Source organism: Anser brachyrhynchus (assembly GCF_964034855.1).
Source record: "Anser brachyrhynchus genome assembly, chromosome: 11".
Taxonomy (NCBI): Eukaryota; Metazoa; Chordata; class Aves; order Anseriformes; family Anatidae; genus Anser; species Anser brachyrhynchus.
In genome coordinates, this window is record NC_137706.1 from 11,519,075 (window position 1) to 11,539,577 (window position 20,503).

A 20,503-nucleotide genomic window follows, 5' to 3' on the forward strand; every position below is an offset into this window, starting at 1 on the left:
ACTCCATGTGGTGTGGTGTGGCCTCCATGTGTTCATGACATCCAAATTTATCACGTGTGTTAGTGACGGGTCCTGGTTTCCCATGCATGTGCTGTGCAATCCCTGTGCAGGCGCAGTGCAGTGCTACTTTCTCTGTGTGTGCAAGCACTATCACCGTGTCCTGACATCTGAGCACCCCCCCCCCCACACTTCCAGCTAGCAATTTATGGTAAAGTCTGGGGGCTCTGTGCTGCACGCAATTCCCTTTTCCTTCCACACACATGGGCTGTCTGAGACGTCTCTGCCCATGACCATCTGCCCTGCCCCTCTCATAACTGTGTCTTACAAGGGCTGAGATGCAGCCTTGCACCACCACCCTTGGCTGCCCTGGCTGATGGCCTGCTCTGGAAACCATGGGCTGCAAGGGTGTTAAAAGTCCTGCCAGAGGTAGTGGAGGGTGTCTCTGGGGGGCAAATGTCCAGCAGGCGTCATTTGACCAGAGCTTCAGGTGCCACTCAGATTGCAGCTCCAGGAACTGAAGGCTTTCCAGAGGATGTTTGTGGGCTGCCAATGACTTCCTCTACAGACCTGTTGGCTTGGTAGAGCAAAAGGGGAAAACTGTCCTATCAGAGACACCAGAAGTGCTTCAGAGAGCAGAGGAGACCATGCGACATGTCCAACAGCCCAGAGGAGACTGCTGTCGCTCAAAAAAAAAATTGCAGAACATGCCTATCCAGGCTTACACCAAGGAAAGTGAGGAAGTTGTGACCCACAGCTACGACCTACGACAGCCCATGAGGGAAACATGGGAGAGGCAGGATCTCCCATCACTTGCCCTGGGAAGGTTTTCACCCCTGGCTGTGGTACTGGCAGCCAGAGCATGCAGGGAGAGCTTTCAGCTCCAATTTGTTGCAGGGAAGGTTGGTTTTTTTTTTTTTTTTTTTTTTTTTTTTTGTTTTTTGTTTTTTGTTTTTTTTCCCCCAGAGGGTTGAGCTAAAAAGCATCCTGCCCTGTTCTGCTGTGACTTGTAGCTGAGCACTCAGATGCCACATTGGAAGTAGTCCAGGTGGGATCAGGAAGGGCTGGGGAGTGCATCACCTACACAGTGAGGGCTCTTGCCCTTGCATTTGACTTCCAGCCATTCCCACAGTGCTTCCTGCACATCATATACCTGAGCAGGCAAGAGAGTAAGCACGAGGACGTCACCCAGTCTTCTCACCAACACAGACCCCAAACTGCCCCACTCAGCTGAAGGCCCTTCCAGAAGTCCATCGTTCAGGGCTACCTCATGCTTTGCAGCTGTGGCGCTGCTGGTCCACAGACAGCATGGTAATTCACACTGGCAGCTGCTGCTCCCGTTATCAGTGCTGTGATAATTGTCCCCGCTGGGCTGGTCCCGCTCAGGGCCATTAGCAGCAAGGTCCTTTTTTTATCATCATACGTCTTGTTCCTGTCTTGGCAGCTACAGTAAATATCTGTCTGTTACTGAGGCTGAACGCCTGTAAGGACACACGGTCAGGTCACCCTGTGGCGGGTGCTGATTTTTGCACAGTTGCAGCTTTCTTGGGGTGCGAAGCAGCAGCGTACATCGCCTGTGGCTTACTGCAGGGATGGGCTGGGGTCTCCTGCGGTGGTGCCTGGGGGTGACATCCCTGCATCGTGCCCTCGCTCCAGCTCTGCCATCCGTTCATCCGTGCAGCTGGTCTGTCTGCGGTCTCCGCCTGCACGGAGGTGGGGGGAGTGGGGTAGGCGATCTCCCCTGATGGCGGAGGCGATGCTGATTTCCATTTAGATAGAAGAATTTCAATCTCAGCTTGACGTCTCCTCGCAACTCAAGACCCAAATTTCCAATTTGCTTCCTCACACGAAGCCAGATGCTCCCTGCTGGCTTGGGAACTGAAGCACGTTAGAGGCACTGGAGCCCTGCAAAGGTGGACAGCCAGGTGTGTGAATGCGGCCAGTTATCGATATTCAGCCCCCTGGGGCAGCTGGCACACGTGGCTGCACGGCTCCTTCCACACACCCCGGTCTGCTGCCCTGCCTGGGGCCCAAAGTGCTCCCTTCACCCATAGGCCTGCCCCCCGCAGCCCTTGTCCGGGGTGAGGGGAGTAAAACCAGCACCCCGAGCCGGCCCCCACAGCGCAGGATCCAGGTGGCTCAAGAAAAAAAACACGGCAAGAAATTCGGCCACGGGGGCGTCCCAGGGGGCTGCCTCCCTCGGGCGCGTGCCCGCAGGTGGGCACCTCACAGGGCTCGCACTCGTGACCGCCGCCGCGAGGCCACGGCCCACCAAAGCCCTCCAGCTCTTCACCACAGGGGGGACGAGGGGAACCGTGGGCCCAGAGAACCCCGCCGAGCCTCCGCCGCCGGGGAGGCCGCCGCGGGGCCGGGGGCTGAGGCGCGGCTGCCCCCTGCCGGCCGCGGGCGGCGGGGCCGCGGGGCGGTGCCGGGCCGGGAGGGGCGCGGCGAGGCGGCGGCACGGGGCCGCCATGTCGGGAGCGACGCTGGGCAAGGTGGCGGCGGCGGCGCGGCCGCGGCGGAAGGTGCTGAGCGCGGAGGAGGCGGAGCTGTTCGAGCTGGCGCAGGCGGCGGGCAGCGGGCTGGACCCGGAGGTGTTCAAGTGAGCGGCGGCGCGGGGCGGGCGGCGCGGGGCGCGGCGGAGCTCCCCCCCCCTCCCCCCGGAGCCTCCCCGGAGCCCCCCGCTGACGGCCGCCCCGCAGGGTGCTGCTGGACCTGCTGCGCATGAACGTGGCGCCGCTCGCCGTCTTCCAGGTGCTCAAGTCCATGTGCGCCGGGCAGCGGCTGCCGGCGGGCACCGAGAGCGGAGCCCCCGCCGCGCCGGCGCCGCTCCCCGCCGACGGCCGAGGTAGGCGGCGGGCAGGCGGGCGGGGGCCGGGCGGGGGGCGGCGGCGGCGGGCCCTGACCTCTCTGTGTCTCTCCCGCCCAGAGCCCCTGGAGGAGCCGCTCGCCTTCGCCTCCGCCCTGCGGCTTCCGCGGCCCGCCGGCGTCCGCCCGCCCGCCGCCTGCTGCCGCCCGCTGCCCCGCTGCGTCTCCGCGCCGCCCGCCGGCCGCGCCGCGGGCTCGGCGCCGGGGGCTCGCCCGATCGGGCCGCCGGCGGCCCCGGGGCGCGGGGTGAGGGCCGGGCGGCAGGGCCTGCGGCTGCTGGCGGCGCGGCCCGGCGGCGCGGCCGGGCCCCGGGGGCCGCCTCCTCCGCGGGAGGCCCGCGGCGCCCGCTCCGTGTGAGGCGGCGGGGCCCGGCCGCGCCTCCCGGCCCGAGCGGAGCCCCGCGGGCGCTGTCGCAGCCCGGTGTTTTACCCGTGCTTCGCTCCCTCCGCGGAGGGAGCAGCTCGCGAGGAGCGGGAGCGGCGCGGGGTGTCAGGAAAAGGAAGGGGTCGCTGAGGTGACTCGCGCTGGGTTTCCTACCTGCGTAGGCTGGCGGCCTGCCTCGCTCCTCTGAGGCTTCCAAGCAGCCTAACCCCCCGAATATGTAATGCTGCATAACGCTGTTTCGATTTTGTATTTAGCTCACAGAAACACGAGTTTCTGGTATGCTAGGAATCACTGAAAACAGGAGCTGTGGTGCTTCATCTGCTCCATCCACGTGTGGTAGCACAGCAGCTTGTGCTGCTCACCCGTCGGGTTCCTGTGCCCGAATGAATGTTTTTTTTCGTGGGAATGTGAAATGGAAAGGGGAGGCTGGGTGGGGCTGTCAACTATAGCAGTGACTGCTTTGGAATATAATTATTCTTACTGCTCTGACCTCAGAGGTCAGTAACAAATGTAGCCCTGAAGCTGTGCCATATTTTTTCCAAGCCAATTCTAATAAAACTTTATTCCCTCTACTTTCCGAAGTGGCTTTTGGCTGGTAGTGTGACACATCTGTGGGTTACTTGTAAAAGGTTCGAAAGGCTTAACTAAAATGTCTGCTGTCACTAAGCTTAAATTCAGTGCGCAGGAGAGCTCTCACTTCTTCTGAGCTTAGTAACGTAGTAAAAAGGGGTAATGGCCAAAACAGCGTGGTTTCATGGATGATTTGCGTAGTTGCCAAGAACAAAACTACGCTGAAAGATAGGTTTGCTTCACACCTCAGGATTGCATGGGGGTTTGGTGGTTGCTCAGTGGGAGTGTAGAGATGGATGAGGTCAAGCTGAATTTTATTGTTATGTTCTGTTCTCCCTTCTTCTCAGTGTTCCAGGGCGAAAACTTCACTGTAGCTGATGAGTATATGTTGACCCGTGAAGAATTCTGTAGTAAAACTGAAAAAGAAAACTTTTGCCAGCAGCCACTGTGTTGGGAACACAGAACGATGGAAAAAAGAAAACCTTGGCTGTCAGTGTAGGTAATAAGTAAGGCTGAGGGCAAGTAAGGTTCTCCTGTCATGATATCGTACTGCAGCTTAGTCTAGTCTCACTGCCGAGACTGCGTTGGTGATAGGGAGTGCTTATTCTGTACAGCAGCTGGCTGTGCTTGCAGGCCTGTGTACCTGATGGCGCGTCCTACAGAGAGCAGATCTGAAAGGCAAGATTCACTTGAATATCTTCAAGCAGTCGGTTTCAGGGTAAGACTGATTATGCACCTTCGCAGTAGCAGAGCGTGCTACTTCTAGTGTGTATTTCCACATGGTAAATGGGTGCAGTTCACCTCATTGAGCAGCTGGGGGTAGCATGGATGCTGAGGAAGTTTACTAAAGCCTTAACTGGAATTTGGGTGTGCAGATAGGTGTCCTGGACTCCCAGGACCTGATGGTTCCTCTTTCTTGCTGAAAGAGGTGTTCTTGATTAAAAGTTTCCTGGTGAGAGGATGTGAGTGGTAAAGAGAACAGACTTGCGTATGAGATTTTTAAAGATGCACAGAGGAAAAAGAAGACACCTGGCTATTTTTCTGGAGCAAAGTGAGAGGGGCACAGCACTTGGATATTTTAAGAAAGCAGCAGATTGCTGTTCCTTGCCACATTGAGAGGAAATGTCTCAAAATAAGAGAGTAGCAATTCCGAACAAAAGATGCTTTAAATCCTGCTCTCTTGTTCTAGTTTGGTGCTTCAGGTGTGACGGGCCCTGCAAACTATGAAGGAACTTTGGGTGATGTTTGTTCCTGTTTGTCTGCTAATATGGAGTAGCTTTTCTTCTCTCATAATGCTGTTTAGTACTTTAGTACGTAGTACTTCCTGTAAAAAAACAAAAAAAACCAGCTTCTTCTAATACTGGGCCACTGCCATGAGCTACTTCTAGCTAGTTGTAGGCCAGCTCCAGTTTGAAATGGTTAGATGGTGACTCCTCTGTTAATGAGCATTAAATTCCTCAAGAGGAAGTCAGAAACCCTATGGCAGAGTTGATCTGCCCTCAGCAGTTGCCTTCTACAGCTAGAGGTAGTGCAAATACATTAAAGAGCCTGAGTTTCTAGGACTTAACATCCGTCTTGGGGTCTTAAATCAGTTTTCCCGTTATCAGTCCAAGATGTTCGTTCTGCATCTTTAAGCAGAGCATCTCCTGGTCCAAGACATGCCCAAGCCTGACTGCATTCTTACTGTCTCAGGCCCCTGGTGCTGCCAGTCCTTAATGTCTGTAGTTTCTCTTTAAAATTACCACGTTGAAACCCTTGAGGACATTGTGACGAGCTGTCTGAACTGAGGGTGAAGTGTAGCGAAAATCAGAGAAAGATGAGCCTAGCTCTATGTTGCTTATGGTAAATACGTTGTTAGTTTGGGCTTTTGTGCTTTATTTCACATTTCTGCTTCGTTTCATGAGTCTAACACATGTCTTCAGGACTACGTAATGCACTGTGATCACTGGATCGTATGTGGCTTACTGAGACAGGAGGATCACCCCCATTAAGCCACAGTTTTAATGTTCTCGCAGGTACCTGCAGAGAATGCTGGCCTTGGATTTTCACTGAGCTGGTGCTTAGTACTGATGGTAGAGGAGAGCTTTGGCCTCCTCTCCCAACACATTCATCCCTGGCCCAATGCTGATGGGCAGTGCTGTGCTTGCCAGAAGGTTTGGTCTTCCCAGTTGTGTCAGGTGTGTTTTTTATTTTATTTAATTTTCTGGAAGGTTTTGCTGCATTAGGGCTCGTAGCAGTAGCTAACTTTAAATGAAGATTTCTCGTTTTAGTTTGTCAGCCTAAGTGACTTTGTCATCACCCAGCACCTCCTGATGATGACCAGCGACTAATGCCCTTGTGAATAAATTCACCACTGAAAGCTAAATCTCTGGAAATTCTTTGGGCAGAACTTTACATCTGATAGTGTTTTATCACAATCTTACTCCTGCATCCTCACTTCTGTGAGTATAAGAAGTGCCAGTGAGATCTCATTAACATTGAGAAGAGCATGTTTTTTTTTTTTTTCTAGACGTCCTTGTGAGGATTTATTTCTGTCCCCTCTCAGAAGGGAGATGTTTGTGCTTGCTGTGACTCAGTCAAGGAGGGGCTGTGTTAGTGGAGTGCCTAGCCTGACCGAAGATGGTCTTCAAGTGCAAGCTAACAGTCTTGTGCCACCTTAACTGCAATTTTGTACGATTCTGGCTGTCTTATGTCTGGTACCACAGTGCGGTGTAGGCACCTGGAGCAATGTGCATGGAGTGTTGGAGGAAGATGTGTAGGATTCACGGTCGAAGGTTGTGAAAACAGACTTCCAGAGGTTTCGGTTTGTGGGATCTGGTAATGCAGTAAAGCAGAACTGGACCATCAGTGCCAGCCTTGTCTGTGTTTCCCTTGACCACATGAGGCTGTGTTAGGATTTGAACTATCTGCATGTCAAGGCAGCAGCTTGTTTTACTGAAGTCCTTAGAGGAAGGGGTGTTGCTGACATACAAATCCCTTTAAAATCAATGTATCTTCAGGCTAATTTTCTCTCCTTAAATTGGAGAAGCAAGTAGTTAGCTCAGACTGAAGAGGAGGAGGAATCAGGCTTACTCATTCACTGAACTTTCTGGTTCTGAACGCAGTCCATCATCAGTGCCTCAGTTCAGGAGTTGGGGTAAGTGTTAACAGGGTGACCGGGGGTGTCCTCTGGGCTGGATCCGTTCTGCAGGGGTTTTTGGTTTGCCTTGCCTTCTTTTCCTTCAGGAGCTGCCGTGGGGAAGGGGAACCAAAGCTGTATCTGCTGTTGGCCCTGCCATCTCTTGTTGGAAGATGCTGCTTATTTTTAAGAAGAGGATGGTGTGGCTTCTGCGCAGGACAAGGCGTTTGGAGATGAGAGATGCCTCCTCTGCATAGCTGGGACTTGTCTGCTGAAGTAGCCAGAGCTCCTTGCGCTGAGGCAGAGAACAGCAATTGTTGTACATAAGCTTGCCCAGCTGCTTTGCACAGTGTCGTTCAGCTCTGCATATTTGCTCTTTCTCCTGTGCTTCCTCCTTTGTCAGAAGACAGACAAGTGGCTGAAGTAATCCAGGTCTCACTATACATCAGCTGAGTCTGCTTCCTTCAAGTTTTATCAGTAACAGTGAGATATCGGCTTAAGCTTCTCAGCTCATCGTGATACAGGGAGGTTTTTTAAAGCAGTTAAAAAAAAAAAAAGACTTACTCTGATAAGCATTGCTGGGGGTAGGGGTAAGAAAGCACATCGCTTTCCTCCCCTCACCCCTGTAGTTATTTCAGCTTTTTTACAGCTAAGGCTCTTAAGCAGCAGGGGATCATAGAAATGACTTTATGTTATGTTTTCCATAGAATATAACAGTGGCACAGAGGTGTTTGTTGGTAACAATTCATAACTGCCTCAAAATTACTGTTTGACTGTTAGACCATCCATCTGGCATACTTAGCTAGATACAGCTTCATGCAAGCTGCATTCCAAACTGGTCATCGCAATAATTGAAATAATTGATTTGGGAGAGAAAGAGCTTATTTTAAAAGGAAGGGATGCTCTTTGGGCAATTTCTTCCCATAAATGCAAGGGAGAGTTGTGCACACCCATTAGGACAGTGGTGTAGGGTTTAGTTTAGACTAGGCATTTGTATAATTTGCTGTTGTGTACTTAAATATGGCTTTATGTATTGTTCCATGCTTGCTTTTCCCGTCAGCTCACCTCACCCTCAAGCCGCTGGTGATTTTTCTGCAGTTTTCTACCCCTCTATTAACATGCATTTGTCAATGCCCTGCTCTTTTTTTTTTTCCTAGACTAGTGAATATTCTTTGACGGTCTTCCTCTTTTTACTTCCACTATTTTTTCCATGTTTTCCCACTCTCCAGCCCAAATGCTTTCCATAAAGTTACTTTCCAGGGCTTTGCCCCAACTATTTTTTTGTACCAAATGATTTGTTAACATAAGCTTGCTTTTCATTGTGCTCTCACCTGGTTTATGGATTTTTTCAGGCTGCATGGCACCAGTGCAATCTCCTAGTCTGTGCAGGAGATAGAATGCTTTCCTGATTAAGAAATGATTAAGAAACTTCTCAGCTTTTTGCTTTCTTGGCTGGTTAAAAAATGTAGTTCCTCTTCTCTACCAGGGAGCTACCAAATCTTCGTATGACCAAAATGCAGATGACAGTGAAGTGGTTATCCTTAGTTGCAGAAACAGAACACAAAGCTTTTATTTTCTTTTCCTTGTCCTGCAAGTAACTTACAGAAAGTCTAGGCTGTTGGCTGCAACACTCTAAATCTGATGTAGACCTAGTCTTGAAAGAATAGGTGGCTTCACTACCTAGAGCAAAATATTTTTGTGGAAATAATGTGCTCTCAAAACTGAAGTGTAGACTTTATATTTGTCATTTTATTGAATCTTGTGAGTGGGAAAAATCTGTATTGGATGCTGTGACTCAGCATGCACTACTGTGTTTTGGGGGAGAAGTCTATAACATATTCCTTCCCATCTGAGTATCTTTTTTTAAAGGGAAAAAGGCATTTCCAGGGATGTAATTTTTTTTAGGTGTCCTATATTATTTGCAGTGCTATGCATGTAGTGGGAGCTTGATATCAACTTAGCAAATAATTTAGTTACAAATGCATGGCAGTGTCCATTGCAGAAGGTAGCAGCTTTTGAACAGACTATGTTTCAGTGGGAAACACTGTTGTAAAATTGAGTTCCCTGAAATATTGGGATCCCTAGAGCAGCCCGGGTTGTCCTGTGTAATGTTTTTACATATGCTCTGGGTGTGATGGTCATGGATCGGGAAGTTAATGCGCGTGGATGATTAAAGCCAGGACTTGTGGCATTGACCATGCTGCCAACATGAACAGGTAGCAAAGAGCATTGGTCATCTCTGGTCAGTGTAGATGTCCCTTCTGTCAGGTTTCCTGTGCAGGAGGTTTACAGCCTTACCTAAAGCCGTAAGGCTTTCTCTGTGCTGGATACTTGAGCTAACTCTCTGCTGTACTGTGAGCTAGCTATCACTGTGCTGGGATAACTTTTAGTATACCTTCTGGGGATTGCTTCCAAGCTCTTTTTCTTTTTGACACTCTGTCTGTGTGAGGCAAAAATTGACAAAGAAATGGGATTTAGAGGAATACTCTAAATGCCAGACTTGTCATTTGACTTTGGCAAAGTAATGAGATGTGAGTTCATCATGAGCAGCAAATCATTCTTTTTCTCCCCCCTCAACCAACCAAAAAACGCCCAGGAAATCTTGACTGAATAAAGTGCTCTGAGGAAAAACAAGTAATGTTTTCTCCATGTTCTTTCTATAATCTATGTCCAAGAGAAGTGGAGGAAATGACTCTTCCATGTGTGGTGATGAAGGTCAGCAAAATGGGAAACAGATGGGAACGGTATGGTTTCAGACCTGTTCACAGAGTTGCCTCGGAAGAGACCCAGTACAGAGGTCTGTCAGACTTGGGGTGTAGAGGGAGACTGCTTTGTGCCTTAACCTTCCTTCAGACATCTCTTTTTGAGGGTTCTTACCCAGTGTGTAAAACTGAGGTGTTTGCACGCCTCAGGACACTTACCGAATGATTTGGCTACAAATGTGTGGTTTGTGTCCATTACAGAAGCTAGAGGCTTTAGAACAGGCTACGGTTCAATAGGAAACACTGTCAGATTGTATTCCCTGGAAGTTATTGAATAGGATCTGGGATTTATGTTAATTTCAGCTTGTTTTTGTAGTGCTAGTAATGAAGTTGAATACCTAACCTGTTTCAAGTGAACAGGCATGTTAGAGAAGAGAGGTTATAAGTTCTGTGCAGGTGAATTGGGGGCCTGTGTAGGTCGCAGATTACTTTGTGTTCTCTTCCTTCTACACATTCTTCTTGTCAGGTAAGTGTGAAACCATGTACTTTCACATGTAAGTGTGAAAGAGAGAAAGTGTGTGTTCAAATAATGATCCATTGCTCCATTTGTCTTAATGCATACTGAAGGTCTTAGAAAATGACTTTTCTGCATTTGAAAACTTATTTTTCCCCTTCCTCTGTTTCAGAACTAGTTGGATAGATTTGTTGAAGCACCTTTTGCCAGTTGTACCTGGCCTCCTGACTGTGTCTTCTCAGCGAGGCTGCGTTAGCTGGGATGATGTTTTAGCCAGTGTGCCTTGTTGTGTATGAGCTGTTACAAATACCTCGACAGCTTTGGAGGCCTTGAGAACCTGCCAGTTTGTGTGGTGAAGGACTGAGAATGAGAGCCATAAGTGCTTTGAAGAGTGAGGTCTAGCTGCGGCTGAGATTTGATTTCAAATTTCATCATTTCCTAATCATGAAAAAAGTCCCATTGCTGTGCCAGCCACCAGTGGGTGGGCAAAAGTTTAGTCCTTCTGGTAACCACGTCACAATTGCAAGATTCCAATCTTACAAGCTGTTTTTTTCATCCAGACTTGAGTCTTTGTTCATCTTGGAAGGCCAGCTGGCTTCCTGTGCCTAATGTAAGCCCTACTGAGAGACAGAAACAGGAGCAGGACTGTGGAGAATTTAAATCTACTCTAGCCCATAGTCATTGCCCATACGCTGTAAAGGAGGTGTTAGAGATTGTTGCAGCCCTGACATGCTAATCCTCCCTGACTGCATTACAAATAAAGGTACTCACAGCAGCGCCTGATGGCTTCTCCCTCTTTTTCATGCCAGAGGGAAGAAATTTTGCAGTTCCTGTTACTGCTCAGAAGTGGGAAAGGATCCCCTGAGGAAGGTACAGAAGATTGAGGAGAGAGTAGACTGTAGGAGAAGAACTTTATATTTCCAATTCTGAAAGCATATTTGGGGTTCCTTTCCTAAGTTTGTTTGGTCTTCACTTGCTTCCTGCTATAATCAAAGAGAGTGTTTCTTCCCTCTACCTCTTAAGACTCTCTCTTCTTGCCCTGCAGGCTCCTCTCTTGGTATCTGGTGAAAGTTTGGAGTGGTGGTGGTCTCCTAGAGGTAGCTGTAGGATTTTTTATTGCATTTTTGTTAGAGGTGTTTGGCATTAATGTGTTCAGTGAGCAGCCTATGCACAACTTGCACTGGTCTTTTAAAAGCAAAGAGAACTAGCGGTCAGAGGTAGACAGTGCACACACATCCATTCCTCTCAAACTATGTAAGGTTCTTGAGGAGGCGCACATGTAACTGCTGCTTCTGGGGTCGTCTTTGGGCAGAGAGGTTATTGGAGAAATCTCTTGACTTGACTCTTGCATCCGTAACTACTTGGGCTACAGTTGTTCTGGAACAGCCAGACACCTTTGAGATAAGGGCATCTTGTGTCAGCGACGTAAATGGCAGTGGAATCCACAATTCTGTAGTGCTTGAATTGCAGAGGGTAAACTTTTTGTGCTTTGCACTAGTGGACCCTTATACTCCTGATAGTGGAAGTTCACAAACCATGTCTGTTCCTGCAGACTTGATGAGCTGCTCTTGTCCAGTGCACAGGCCTAGAGATGATGCTTTCAAAAATACAGGTGATTTTTCTGCTGTTGGAAGTAACTGGTTTGTTTTAGTGTGATTTCAAGGCTATGAAGATGGAGGGCATGTTTTATCTGAGCATAGCTTTTCTTTACAGAGTGAATCTTTCTCCCCAAGTCATTTCAGCTAGGTCAGAAGATCAAGGACCTGACTCCTGGTAGCACTTAACGGTACAGTTGTTTGTATGCGCACATGGTTAGAGTTATCATACACAGGCTGGGAACCTGCACTCTTACTTGATATATGCATGTGAGGAAGAGGAGAACACTCATATAGAGATGTACTGGACTGCTAAAAGCATCATGGTGAACTCTAATGCTTTGTTTGAGATGTTAAGAGACTTTTCTCTTAAATACTGTGAGATCGTGTATTGCCTTTGCGCAATTTGTTTGTTTTCATAGACAGCACTTGCATTAGTAAAACTGCTTAAGTGCTTACAAGCTTGAGCTTTACAAAGAAAAATTGCAAGGCTGATTGGCTGGCTTGGGCTGATGACTGTTGGCAGATCACTAGTGTGGTTTACAATAATAGATTTTTTTTTAAGAACACCTGATTTGGCTGGGATAAGTGAATGTATTTCTTTTTCTACCCTAGTTTGTCAAATTTTACAGATGTGAAAGGGCCACATACTCTTATCTAGAAGTTTACAGGTTGTCCTTCCAGTAATGTGAGGCATTAGTTTGTAGTATTGATGGGAGTGCTGTTTTCAGACAGTTACTCCAAGGAGAGACGGGTCAGTTCAGTAAGCAAAACAGACATATCTCCAGTGTGTGCCCTGCTGGCAGCACAGATCCAAGGTGATCCAGATGGCCATGGAGACTCTCGTGTGGGGAGTAGCTATTGGTATTCTGCAATTTGCTCTGACGTGATTGCTAAAATGTCGCTCTCCATTTTAATTGCATGCATGTAACTATAGATACTCAGGGAAAAACAGCTCACTGGATTTCTTGTGTTTTGTTTGCTCCTTACTATATTCATGTTTAGTGGTGCATCTTGGTGCTTGCTATCTTTAATAAAAGCTGTGACTATCTTGAGCCCTTCTACATAATTTCCTTGTTCTTTATTTTTATCTTTCCTAATGCAAGTATTACTTCTCATCTGAAGTAATTCTCTCTGCCAGGAAACATCAGTCTTCCTCACTTTTCCCTTGCAGTCACTTGTTTGCAGCACATCTTGGTCTGTCAGTCTTTCTCCTGTGGCTGAATCTGGCAGGGTGGACTGTATGCCCCTTGCTTCCTTCAACTTGTACCTTTCTACCCATTGTTGTCTCTGCTGTCATATTGCATTGTAGAGATGGTCAGCTGCACCTACAGAAGGGCAGCTCTGTTATCTTCTGAACCCACCAAGAAAATCTGAGAGTAACTGATTTTGTGTAGGCGTCTGAATTCCCGGATACCCCAGAAAATGATAGGAAACCCAAACTTGCTCGTCAAATTGCAAGTGACATGAGTAGGAGGTTTTCTGATCTGACACTGACTGCAGGCTTTAGAAGGAGGTGGGCGATGGCGCATCAGTTCACTTATCCCAGCCTTGAGGTGTTAGGTGCTCTTCATGTTTTTGAATTGCTGTTTGCGGTGCTGGTATTCCTGTGCCAAATGAAAGCAGGTATTTAAAGAACAAAGTGGCTGGTTACTTTGTATATTAAAACTAATAATGCTCCTATTGCAACTTATTTTGTTCTTGTGGCCCTGATTTCACGAACTTGCTTTCTGTGTTGGATGCTGGATACATTTGCGACATCTAATACAATTTTGCCTTTAGCATGATTTCTTAAACAGTTGCAGCTTAAATGCTGTATGGGTGACACAGGGCTGACACTAATGTATGTATTTCATTCATTCAGGGAGAAATAAAACCAGTTCTGCTGTCAGCGGGACCCAGGTTATAGCAGAAAGGAGCAGCAGGGAAGGATCTGCCCAGAGGATGCCTCGGCAACCAAGTGCAAGCCGGCTGCAGAAAGCAGGAGCATCTGGGAAGAGCAGTGGAGGCAACAGTAACTAAGACCTTGGCACTGATGTATTTTGATGCTTGAAGATGTATATAAACTGTGCTTGAAAAATTGTGTTGTGTGTATTAATCTGGCAAACATGATTTTTAACACATGGAACATAGCTTTTGTTTCTTATTTCCAAAAATTCTGCTGGCAACTGCTGTGGTTTAACCCAGCAGGCAGCACAGCACTACGCAGCCATTTGCTCGCCCCTCTCCCACCTGCAGTGGGATGGGAGGGAGAATAAGGGGGAAGAAAAGTAAAAAGCTTATGGGTTGAAATAAAGAGAGTTTAATAGGACAGAAAATAAATATGTACAAAACAAGTGCTGCACAATACGGTTGTTCACCACCCACTGACCGATCAATGCCATTCCCTGAGCAGTGGTGTTCCCCTCCCTCCCCCGGCCAGCCACCCCATATTGATTGCTCAGCATCATGTCATATGGCATGCACTATCCCTTTGGCTGGTTTTGGGTCAGCTGTCCTCGTTCTTTCCCTTCCCGGCTCCTGGTGCACCGCCAGCCTGCCTGCTGGCAGGGCTGTATGAGAAGCTGAAAACTCTTTGACTCAGTGTAAGCACGCCTCTGCAACACTTAAAACATCAGGCATGTTATCAACATTATTCTCATCCTAAATCTAAAACACAGCACCACACCAGCTACAAGGAGGAAAATTAACTCTATCCTAGCTGAAAGCAGGACAGCAGTGCAGTCTTCTAAGACTACCTGAAGGTGGATGGAGAAAGAGGTGGGAAGCCTAAGAAGACCTGAAGTAATGCTCAGGTTGCTCCAGGCAGGTTATGACTCATCTTATAAACCAATGCATCTCACTGATTCCTTCCCCAAAACTCAGCTTGGTATATTTGCTCTAGTTTCAGCAGCAGAAAATCTGTTTGGCTGAATTAAGAGATGAGGTAAGTGCTGAGCTAGGTCATATATTGTTAAAGGAAGAGCCGTACAACGATTGTAGCTTGCAGTGGAAACCTCACTGTCTGATGGGGGTATGTTCTTGTACTGTAACTGATGGTTGCCCTATTCACTTCATGTGCATGCTCAGGTGAGTTTTAGCATTTTAATCTGAAAACCACTTTGACCCCTCACGTAGCGTAGTCATGTAACATTTAGTTTTTCTATCGATGGTAAAGTGATTATTCATTTTTTAAAGATACAGAACCCTTTGCCTAATGAGCTAGGTTAAATGAGGGCATTGTGCCAAACAAAGGGGGAAAATAGCTTCATCACTTTACAGTAAGGTGCATGCAAGTAGCTAAAACAGGTAAGTGGATTTATTAGTGTTAAGTGTTGTCATTCATCATTCCAGGGCCTATGCAGGCAGTGGGGGTACTTGCTATGGCCTAAGTAGCTCAGGAGCTGTTAGTGAAGTCTGCTTCACTGATTAGGAGAAATTGCTTCCATTCTTGGTGGGGGATAGATAACATTTCCAAGAGTCATGGAGATCTCATGAATATTTTGGACTATCTGTCAGTCCAGCACAGTTACGGGGTTTTGCTAGTGTTGGTATGTGTATGAAAAGCCCTGCTGGAGAACTAGCTGTGGAAGTCATGAGTCTGCAACCCATCTGTGGAGATCAGAACTTTTCAAGGGTAGGAGTTAGAAATGGGAGTGAATTAGTTAATATCTTGCAGTAGTACGCTTTGAAGGACATCTAAGTGAGAGTTTATGAGCTTTTTCATCATTGGCAAAGTCTGGGTTTTTCCTGCTGTGATCTTGCAAGAAAGTGCACCTATTCCCACCCTCACACCCCCAGGAAAAAATATCTGAAACTGAACCATGCTGCCTAGTAGAGGCAAATGTATTGGTTATCCTAGTTGAATTTGCTGCCAAAAGAGAGCAGATGAAGGGCTGCTTTTTCCATGGAATACAAGTGAGCAGGCTTGAGATATGACTCAAACTCTGTGAAGTACATTGACCTTCTTTGAGAATAAACAGTACCTAACAACAGAGGCTTTGCCTGCAGGGTCACCGCCTCCTCTCTCTTTAGTTCCGTGTCTGCATTTTTTCTGTTTATCCTGCTGCAGCTCAGGGTACCTCCCGTGTTGTACCTACCCACCTGCTTCCAGGTGACTACAACATCCTCCTACTGCATTCTCCTCAGTCTTGTGGATCATCACTTTTCCTCTCCTGATGTCCAGTTTTCCTGAGTAGACTCTCCTGTTCTCCTTTCCATGCTATCAAGATGAAAAAAGTGTGCAGTGCATTCTTTTATATCCCTTTTCTTCAAAGCTTTTGCGCAGGTGAGGCACAGTGACTCCGTGCTGTGGGGGACAGCTTGACCTGTTGTCTAGAGGAGTGTGCTGCTTGCTGGAGACCCAGATCTGGGATGTTTTGGAGGAACTACTAAAGCTCACCTGACCCTCTTGACTTAGGAAGGGAAACTTATCCAGAGGGCAGTTGGCACAAGAAGCACTGCAGTTGCCTGGGTCTCACCTCCAGTGCAGCAGGCTGTGATGATGACATGGTGATGGTGATCATATATTTTTCAGAGTCACCATTGCTTTTTTTCATTTTGACAGTATTTGGTACTTAATCGGGTATATGTGTTGCACACTGATTAGTCGCTTTCTGTACAAAGCGATTTTTGACATTTTTCCGCTGCTTGTATGAGCGCTGTTGGCTTTAGTATGCAGTGAACATTGTCTTTTTCAAATATGAATGAAAACCTTCAGAAGACTAGTGAGAGACCTGAGTGAAAATGAGGGACAAAGTTCTCCTGGGGAACATCCCCCAAGGAATGTAAGAACATCCTCAAAGGCTGAAAAGAACACAAAAAAAACGGGACTTATCGGTATGTATATAAAGGACTGGGGAAGAAATTTGAAACCGACCAGCAGAGTGGCGCAGCGGAAGCGTGCTGGGCCCATAACCCAGAGGTCGATGGATCGAAACCATCCTCTGCTAGTGGTAGCTTTTCTCTTTGTTTCCATATTAGATTTTTTTATTTAATTATGTTATTATTATTATTGTTATTATTACACGATTTTTTCTATTAAGTGGTGGATTTGTGTGTGTGTATTATTTTTTTTCTTTTTTCTTTTTTTTTATTTAGAACTGTCACCCTGAGCTGCTTTCCCCACGCGTCCTGTGTTGCACGGTGCTGCTGCTGGCCCTTCCGGTGCATTTTCTATCCGTATCAGCTGCTGGCCGAACGCAAACGAGACCGGGAGAGGAAAAAAGAGGAAAGAAAACTGATTTCTGGCCCGTACGGGGATCGAACCCGCGACCTTGGCGTTATTAGCACCACGCTCTAACCAACTGAGCTAACCGGCCCTGTCGGCCAGCGGGTTTTTCGGCGCCTCTATTGGGCCTTTCCCGGGTTCTGCCTTTTTCGCATAAGATGCTGGTGGGGGGGGACAGCTCCTCCTGTCATCCTGGCAATTAATACACCGGTACAAAACGTATAGCAGAGGATGGTTTCGATCCATCGACCTCTGGGTTATGGGCCCAGCACGCTTCCGCTGCGCCACTCTGCTCCCGCAATTATTTTCTGTTGGAGTTGCATATCCACCTTTCCCTAGCTGTTGCTGCTTTCGCTGCACAGCCCGGGGGGCGCCCCCACGGGGTGGGGGATGCTGCAGCGGTGTAGTGCCGTGGGGCTCAGTGCGCAGCGTGGTGCTCTCACCCCAGCAGCACAGCCACCCAGCGGTGCGAGCCGACATAACAGCCCCGCTGGCTTTCAAAACCGGGCGAGTACGGACAAATGCGTGGCTGCCCCATCTTCTGTGAGTAACAACCTTGAACGTCTCCTGGGGATTGGGATCAAAGTCCCCTGGCATGTTGCCAAAGGTGAACAGCAAAAATGCCTGTCAGTGATCTTCGCCTGTTTTCCGGACAGCCTGGTGTTAACTGCCATCCCAGTGTTGGCTCCTACTGCCTTTGCACAGGATTTAGGAAAGAAGTTAATTATCTTACGCAGAATGTTAAAGAATCAAAGAATGGTTTGGATATAAAGGGACCTTAAAGATCATCTAATTTCAACCCCCCTACCAGGGGCAGGGATACTTTCCACTAGACCAGGTTGCTCAAAGTTTCTCACAAATTTTGGTTTTGCAGAAATGGCAGTTTGAAGAGTTAACTGTTTAATTGTTTTTGGAAAAACAACAACAACAACAACAACAACAACCTTCCCCCGTCCCCCCAAAAACCAAACAAACCACCACATACATACAAAAGAGAACAACAAACCTGGACTACTCAGCACATCACACACCTTGTATCTACCTTAAAGCATATCAGTGTATTCACAACAGCTCCATGTGTGCAGAAGGAAGACACCTCAACAGTGCTGCAGTTTGGCTCCTCATACTGAAGGAGAAGCTGGGACTCTTGCCCACATGGCTCCCCTGGTATGAAGCCTGTTTGGCCTTGTGGTGGGTTTTTGGCAATGACTGCCCAGCTTCCTCCCTCCTTGCTCTCACAGGTCATTTCCAATGTATGCAAGGAAGTGGAGGGGACCTTGTGGGGGGGTTAATGCTATACAACATCTGTGGTACACAGATCTTCTGGTTAATCCATTTCCTCTTTTTGTCTCCTGGGATGACAGACCCAAAGGTTGCCGACTCTATCAAGATGATCAGGCACCTTGTGTAATTTCAGTGCTGCACTTGGTTGCTAGCATCTGGTCAGCGGGGTAACAGACTTTTTTCTGGAGCCAAAGATAGACCCTTCACAAGTCACATCTATGTCCTCTGGGTCTGCCTGCTTAAACTACTTGGATGTGCAGGACCTAGAAAGACTAGAAGGGCTCTGGGCCAACCAGCTGCCACATACCATCTCACAAATGCTTCACCTTCATCACCCAAGGAGGCCAGCCAAGCACTTAAGAAGGGCTTGATATGTGTACTAGCAACTCTGGCTCATGGGGCACTTGCTGCCTGGCTGGTGAGACTCTGGACCTTGTCCCTGTGGGTGTATGTAAGTACTGGCTATGCACCAGGGCCATGCTCAGAGAGTGGGACCTCTCATGTTTGTGTCATGTCTAAGTCCAAGACCTGTGTCACTGGAGAAACAGGTACAGACTGTGTATAAAGGCAAACATTTTGACCCTGAGGACAGTCAAGCAGGGAGCAGGTTTTGCAGGAAGGTAGTGTAGTGCCTCTCCTTTCAGGATCTGGATGTACGAATCCAAGAATAATGTGGTCTGATCCCAAGAGCTGACCCTGCTTTGAGGATGAGATGGGACTTTAAAGCTCCTGGGGTCCCTCCACTCATCTAGGGGCTATTCTGTCTCAGCCTGTGTCTATATGCTCTTCTCACTCATGGGGGAGCCTGCTGGCTCCTGGAGCCCTTGCCCATATCCTTCCCTTAGAGCCACACCGTTTGCTCTGCCTCTTCCCCACAAGAAAGTGCCTGCATTTGCCGGTACTCCACACTTCTGCCACTTGCTGGAGCAGCATCCCTCATCTTAGATTTGAGTCACTATATAGCAGACGTTTGCATTTTTTTTCTGTTCAAGATTGACAGAAGATGGACACACATCATGGGAAAACACTTGGTGAAGTGAAAGGACCTGGATTTCCTGTTTAAAATGTGGGAAATTTCCACACTTTTCATGTAATTTCTCCTCTCGCCTGTCCATCCCCTCCCCATGCACCCATGCCAGTTCCATATCTAAAACTCATTTCTCCCCAAATGTCCCTGCTCAAACATGTGGCTGTTCAGTACAAAGTACAGAATCATAGAACTCTTTGGGTGGGAAGGGACCTTTAACGATCATCTAGTCCAACCCTTTGCCATTGGCAGGGACATCTCTTACTAGATCAGGCTGCCCAAGGCCCCATCCAACCTGGTCTTGAACGCTTCCAGGGATGGGGCATCTACAGCTTACCTGGACAACCTGTTGTGCCTCACCACCCTCTGAGTGAAGAGTTTCTTCCTAACATCTAATCTAAATCTACCCCCTTTTATCTTAATAATTGTTATCCCTTGTTCTATCACTACATGCCCTTGTAAAAAGTCTCTCCCCATATTTCTTACAGCTCCCCTTTAAATATTGAATGGTCTCCCCAGAGCCTTCTCTTCTCCAAGTTGAACAAACCCAACTCTCTCAGCCTTTCATTGCAGGAGAGGAGCTCCATCCTTCTGATCATTTTTGTGGCCTTGCTCTGGACCTGCTTGAACAGGTCCATGTCTTTCTTGTGCTGGGGACCCCAGAGCTGAGCGCAGTACTCCAGGTGGGGTGTCACGAGAGCAGAGCAGTGGGGGAGAATCCCCTCCTTTGACCTTCTGGCCATGCTTGTTGTTATGCAGCCCAGGACACCAGTGGCTTTTTGCTAGTATGCACTGCCAGCTCATGTCCAATTTTTCATCTACAGTACTCTCAAGTCCATCTCCACAGGGTTGCTCTCAATCCATTCGTCTTTCAGTCTGTACTGATGTTTGGGATTGCCTAACCCAGGTGTAGCACCTTGCACTTTGACTTGTTAAACTTGTTGAGGTTCACATGGGCCCACTTCTCAAGCCTGTCCAGGTCCCTCTGGATGGCCTCCCTTCCTTCTGTCATGTCAACTGCACCACTCATCTTGGTGTTGTCTGCAAACATGCTGAGGGGTGCACTCGATCCCATTGTCTATGTCACTAATAATGATATTAAACAGCACAAGTCCCAGTACAGATCTCCGAGGAACACCATTCATCACTGATCTCCACTTGGACACAAAGCCATTGACCACAACTCTCTGGAAGTGGCCATCCAGCCAGTTTCTTACCCACCAAACGGTCCACCC

At 48.1% G+C, this 20,503-nt stretch overlaps 1 protein-coding gene across 4 annotated transcripts; it reads left to right on the forward strand.

Annotated features, from left to right (window-relative positions):
- Nucleotides 1-2,424: 2,424 nt before the first annotated feature.
- On the forward strand, nucleotides 2,425-13,876 carry LOC308200939 (mitotic-spindle organizing protein 2B-like). Of its 4 annotated transcripts, XR_013955956.1 has the most exons (5): nucleotides 2,425-2,599; nucleotides 2,700-2,845; nucleotides 4,167-4,314; nucleotides 6,329-7,237; nucleotides 13,613-13,832. XR_013955956.1 is itself a non-coding variant. In XM_080607557.1 (3 exons), exons 1-3 carry the CDS (start codon nucleotides 2,469-2,471, stop codon nucleotides 3,220-3,222), a joined length of 573 nt encoding a protein of 190 aa, XP_080463683.1. In that variant the 5' UTR covers nucleotides 2,425-2,468; the 3' UTR covers nucleotides 3,223-3,821. The 4 variants fall into 4 exon arrangements, 2 of the variants coding, with proteins under 2 accessions (XP_080463683.1, XP_080463684.1); XR_013955957.1 differs by lacking the exons at nucleotides 6,329-7,237; nucleotides 13,613-13,832 and adding an exon at nucleotides 2,927-3,379 and having other exon boundaries at nucleotides 4,167-4,318; XM_080607557.1 differs by lacking the exons at nucleotides 4,167-4,314; nucleotides 6,329-7,237; nucleotides 13,613-13,832 and adding an exon at nucleotides 2,927-3,821.
- Nucleotides 13,877-20,503: the final 6,627 nt, after the last annotated feature.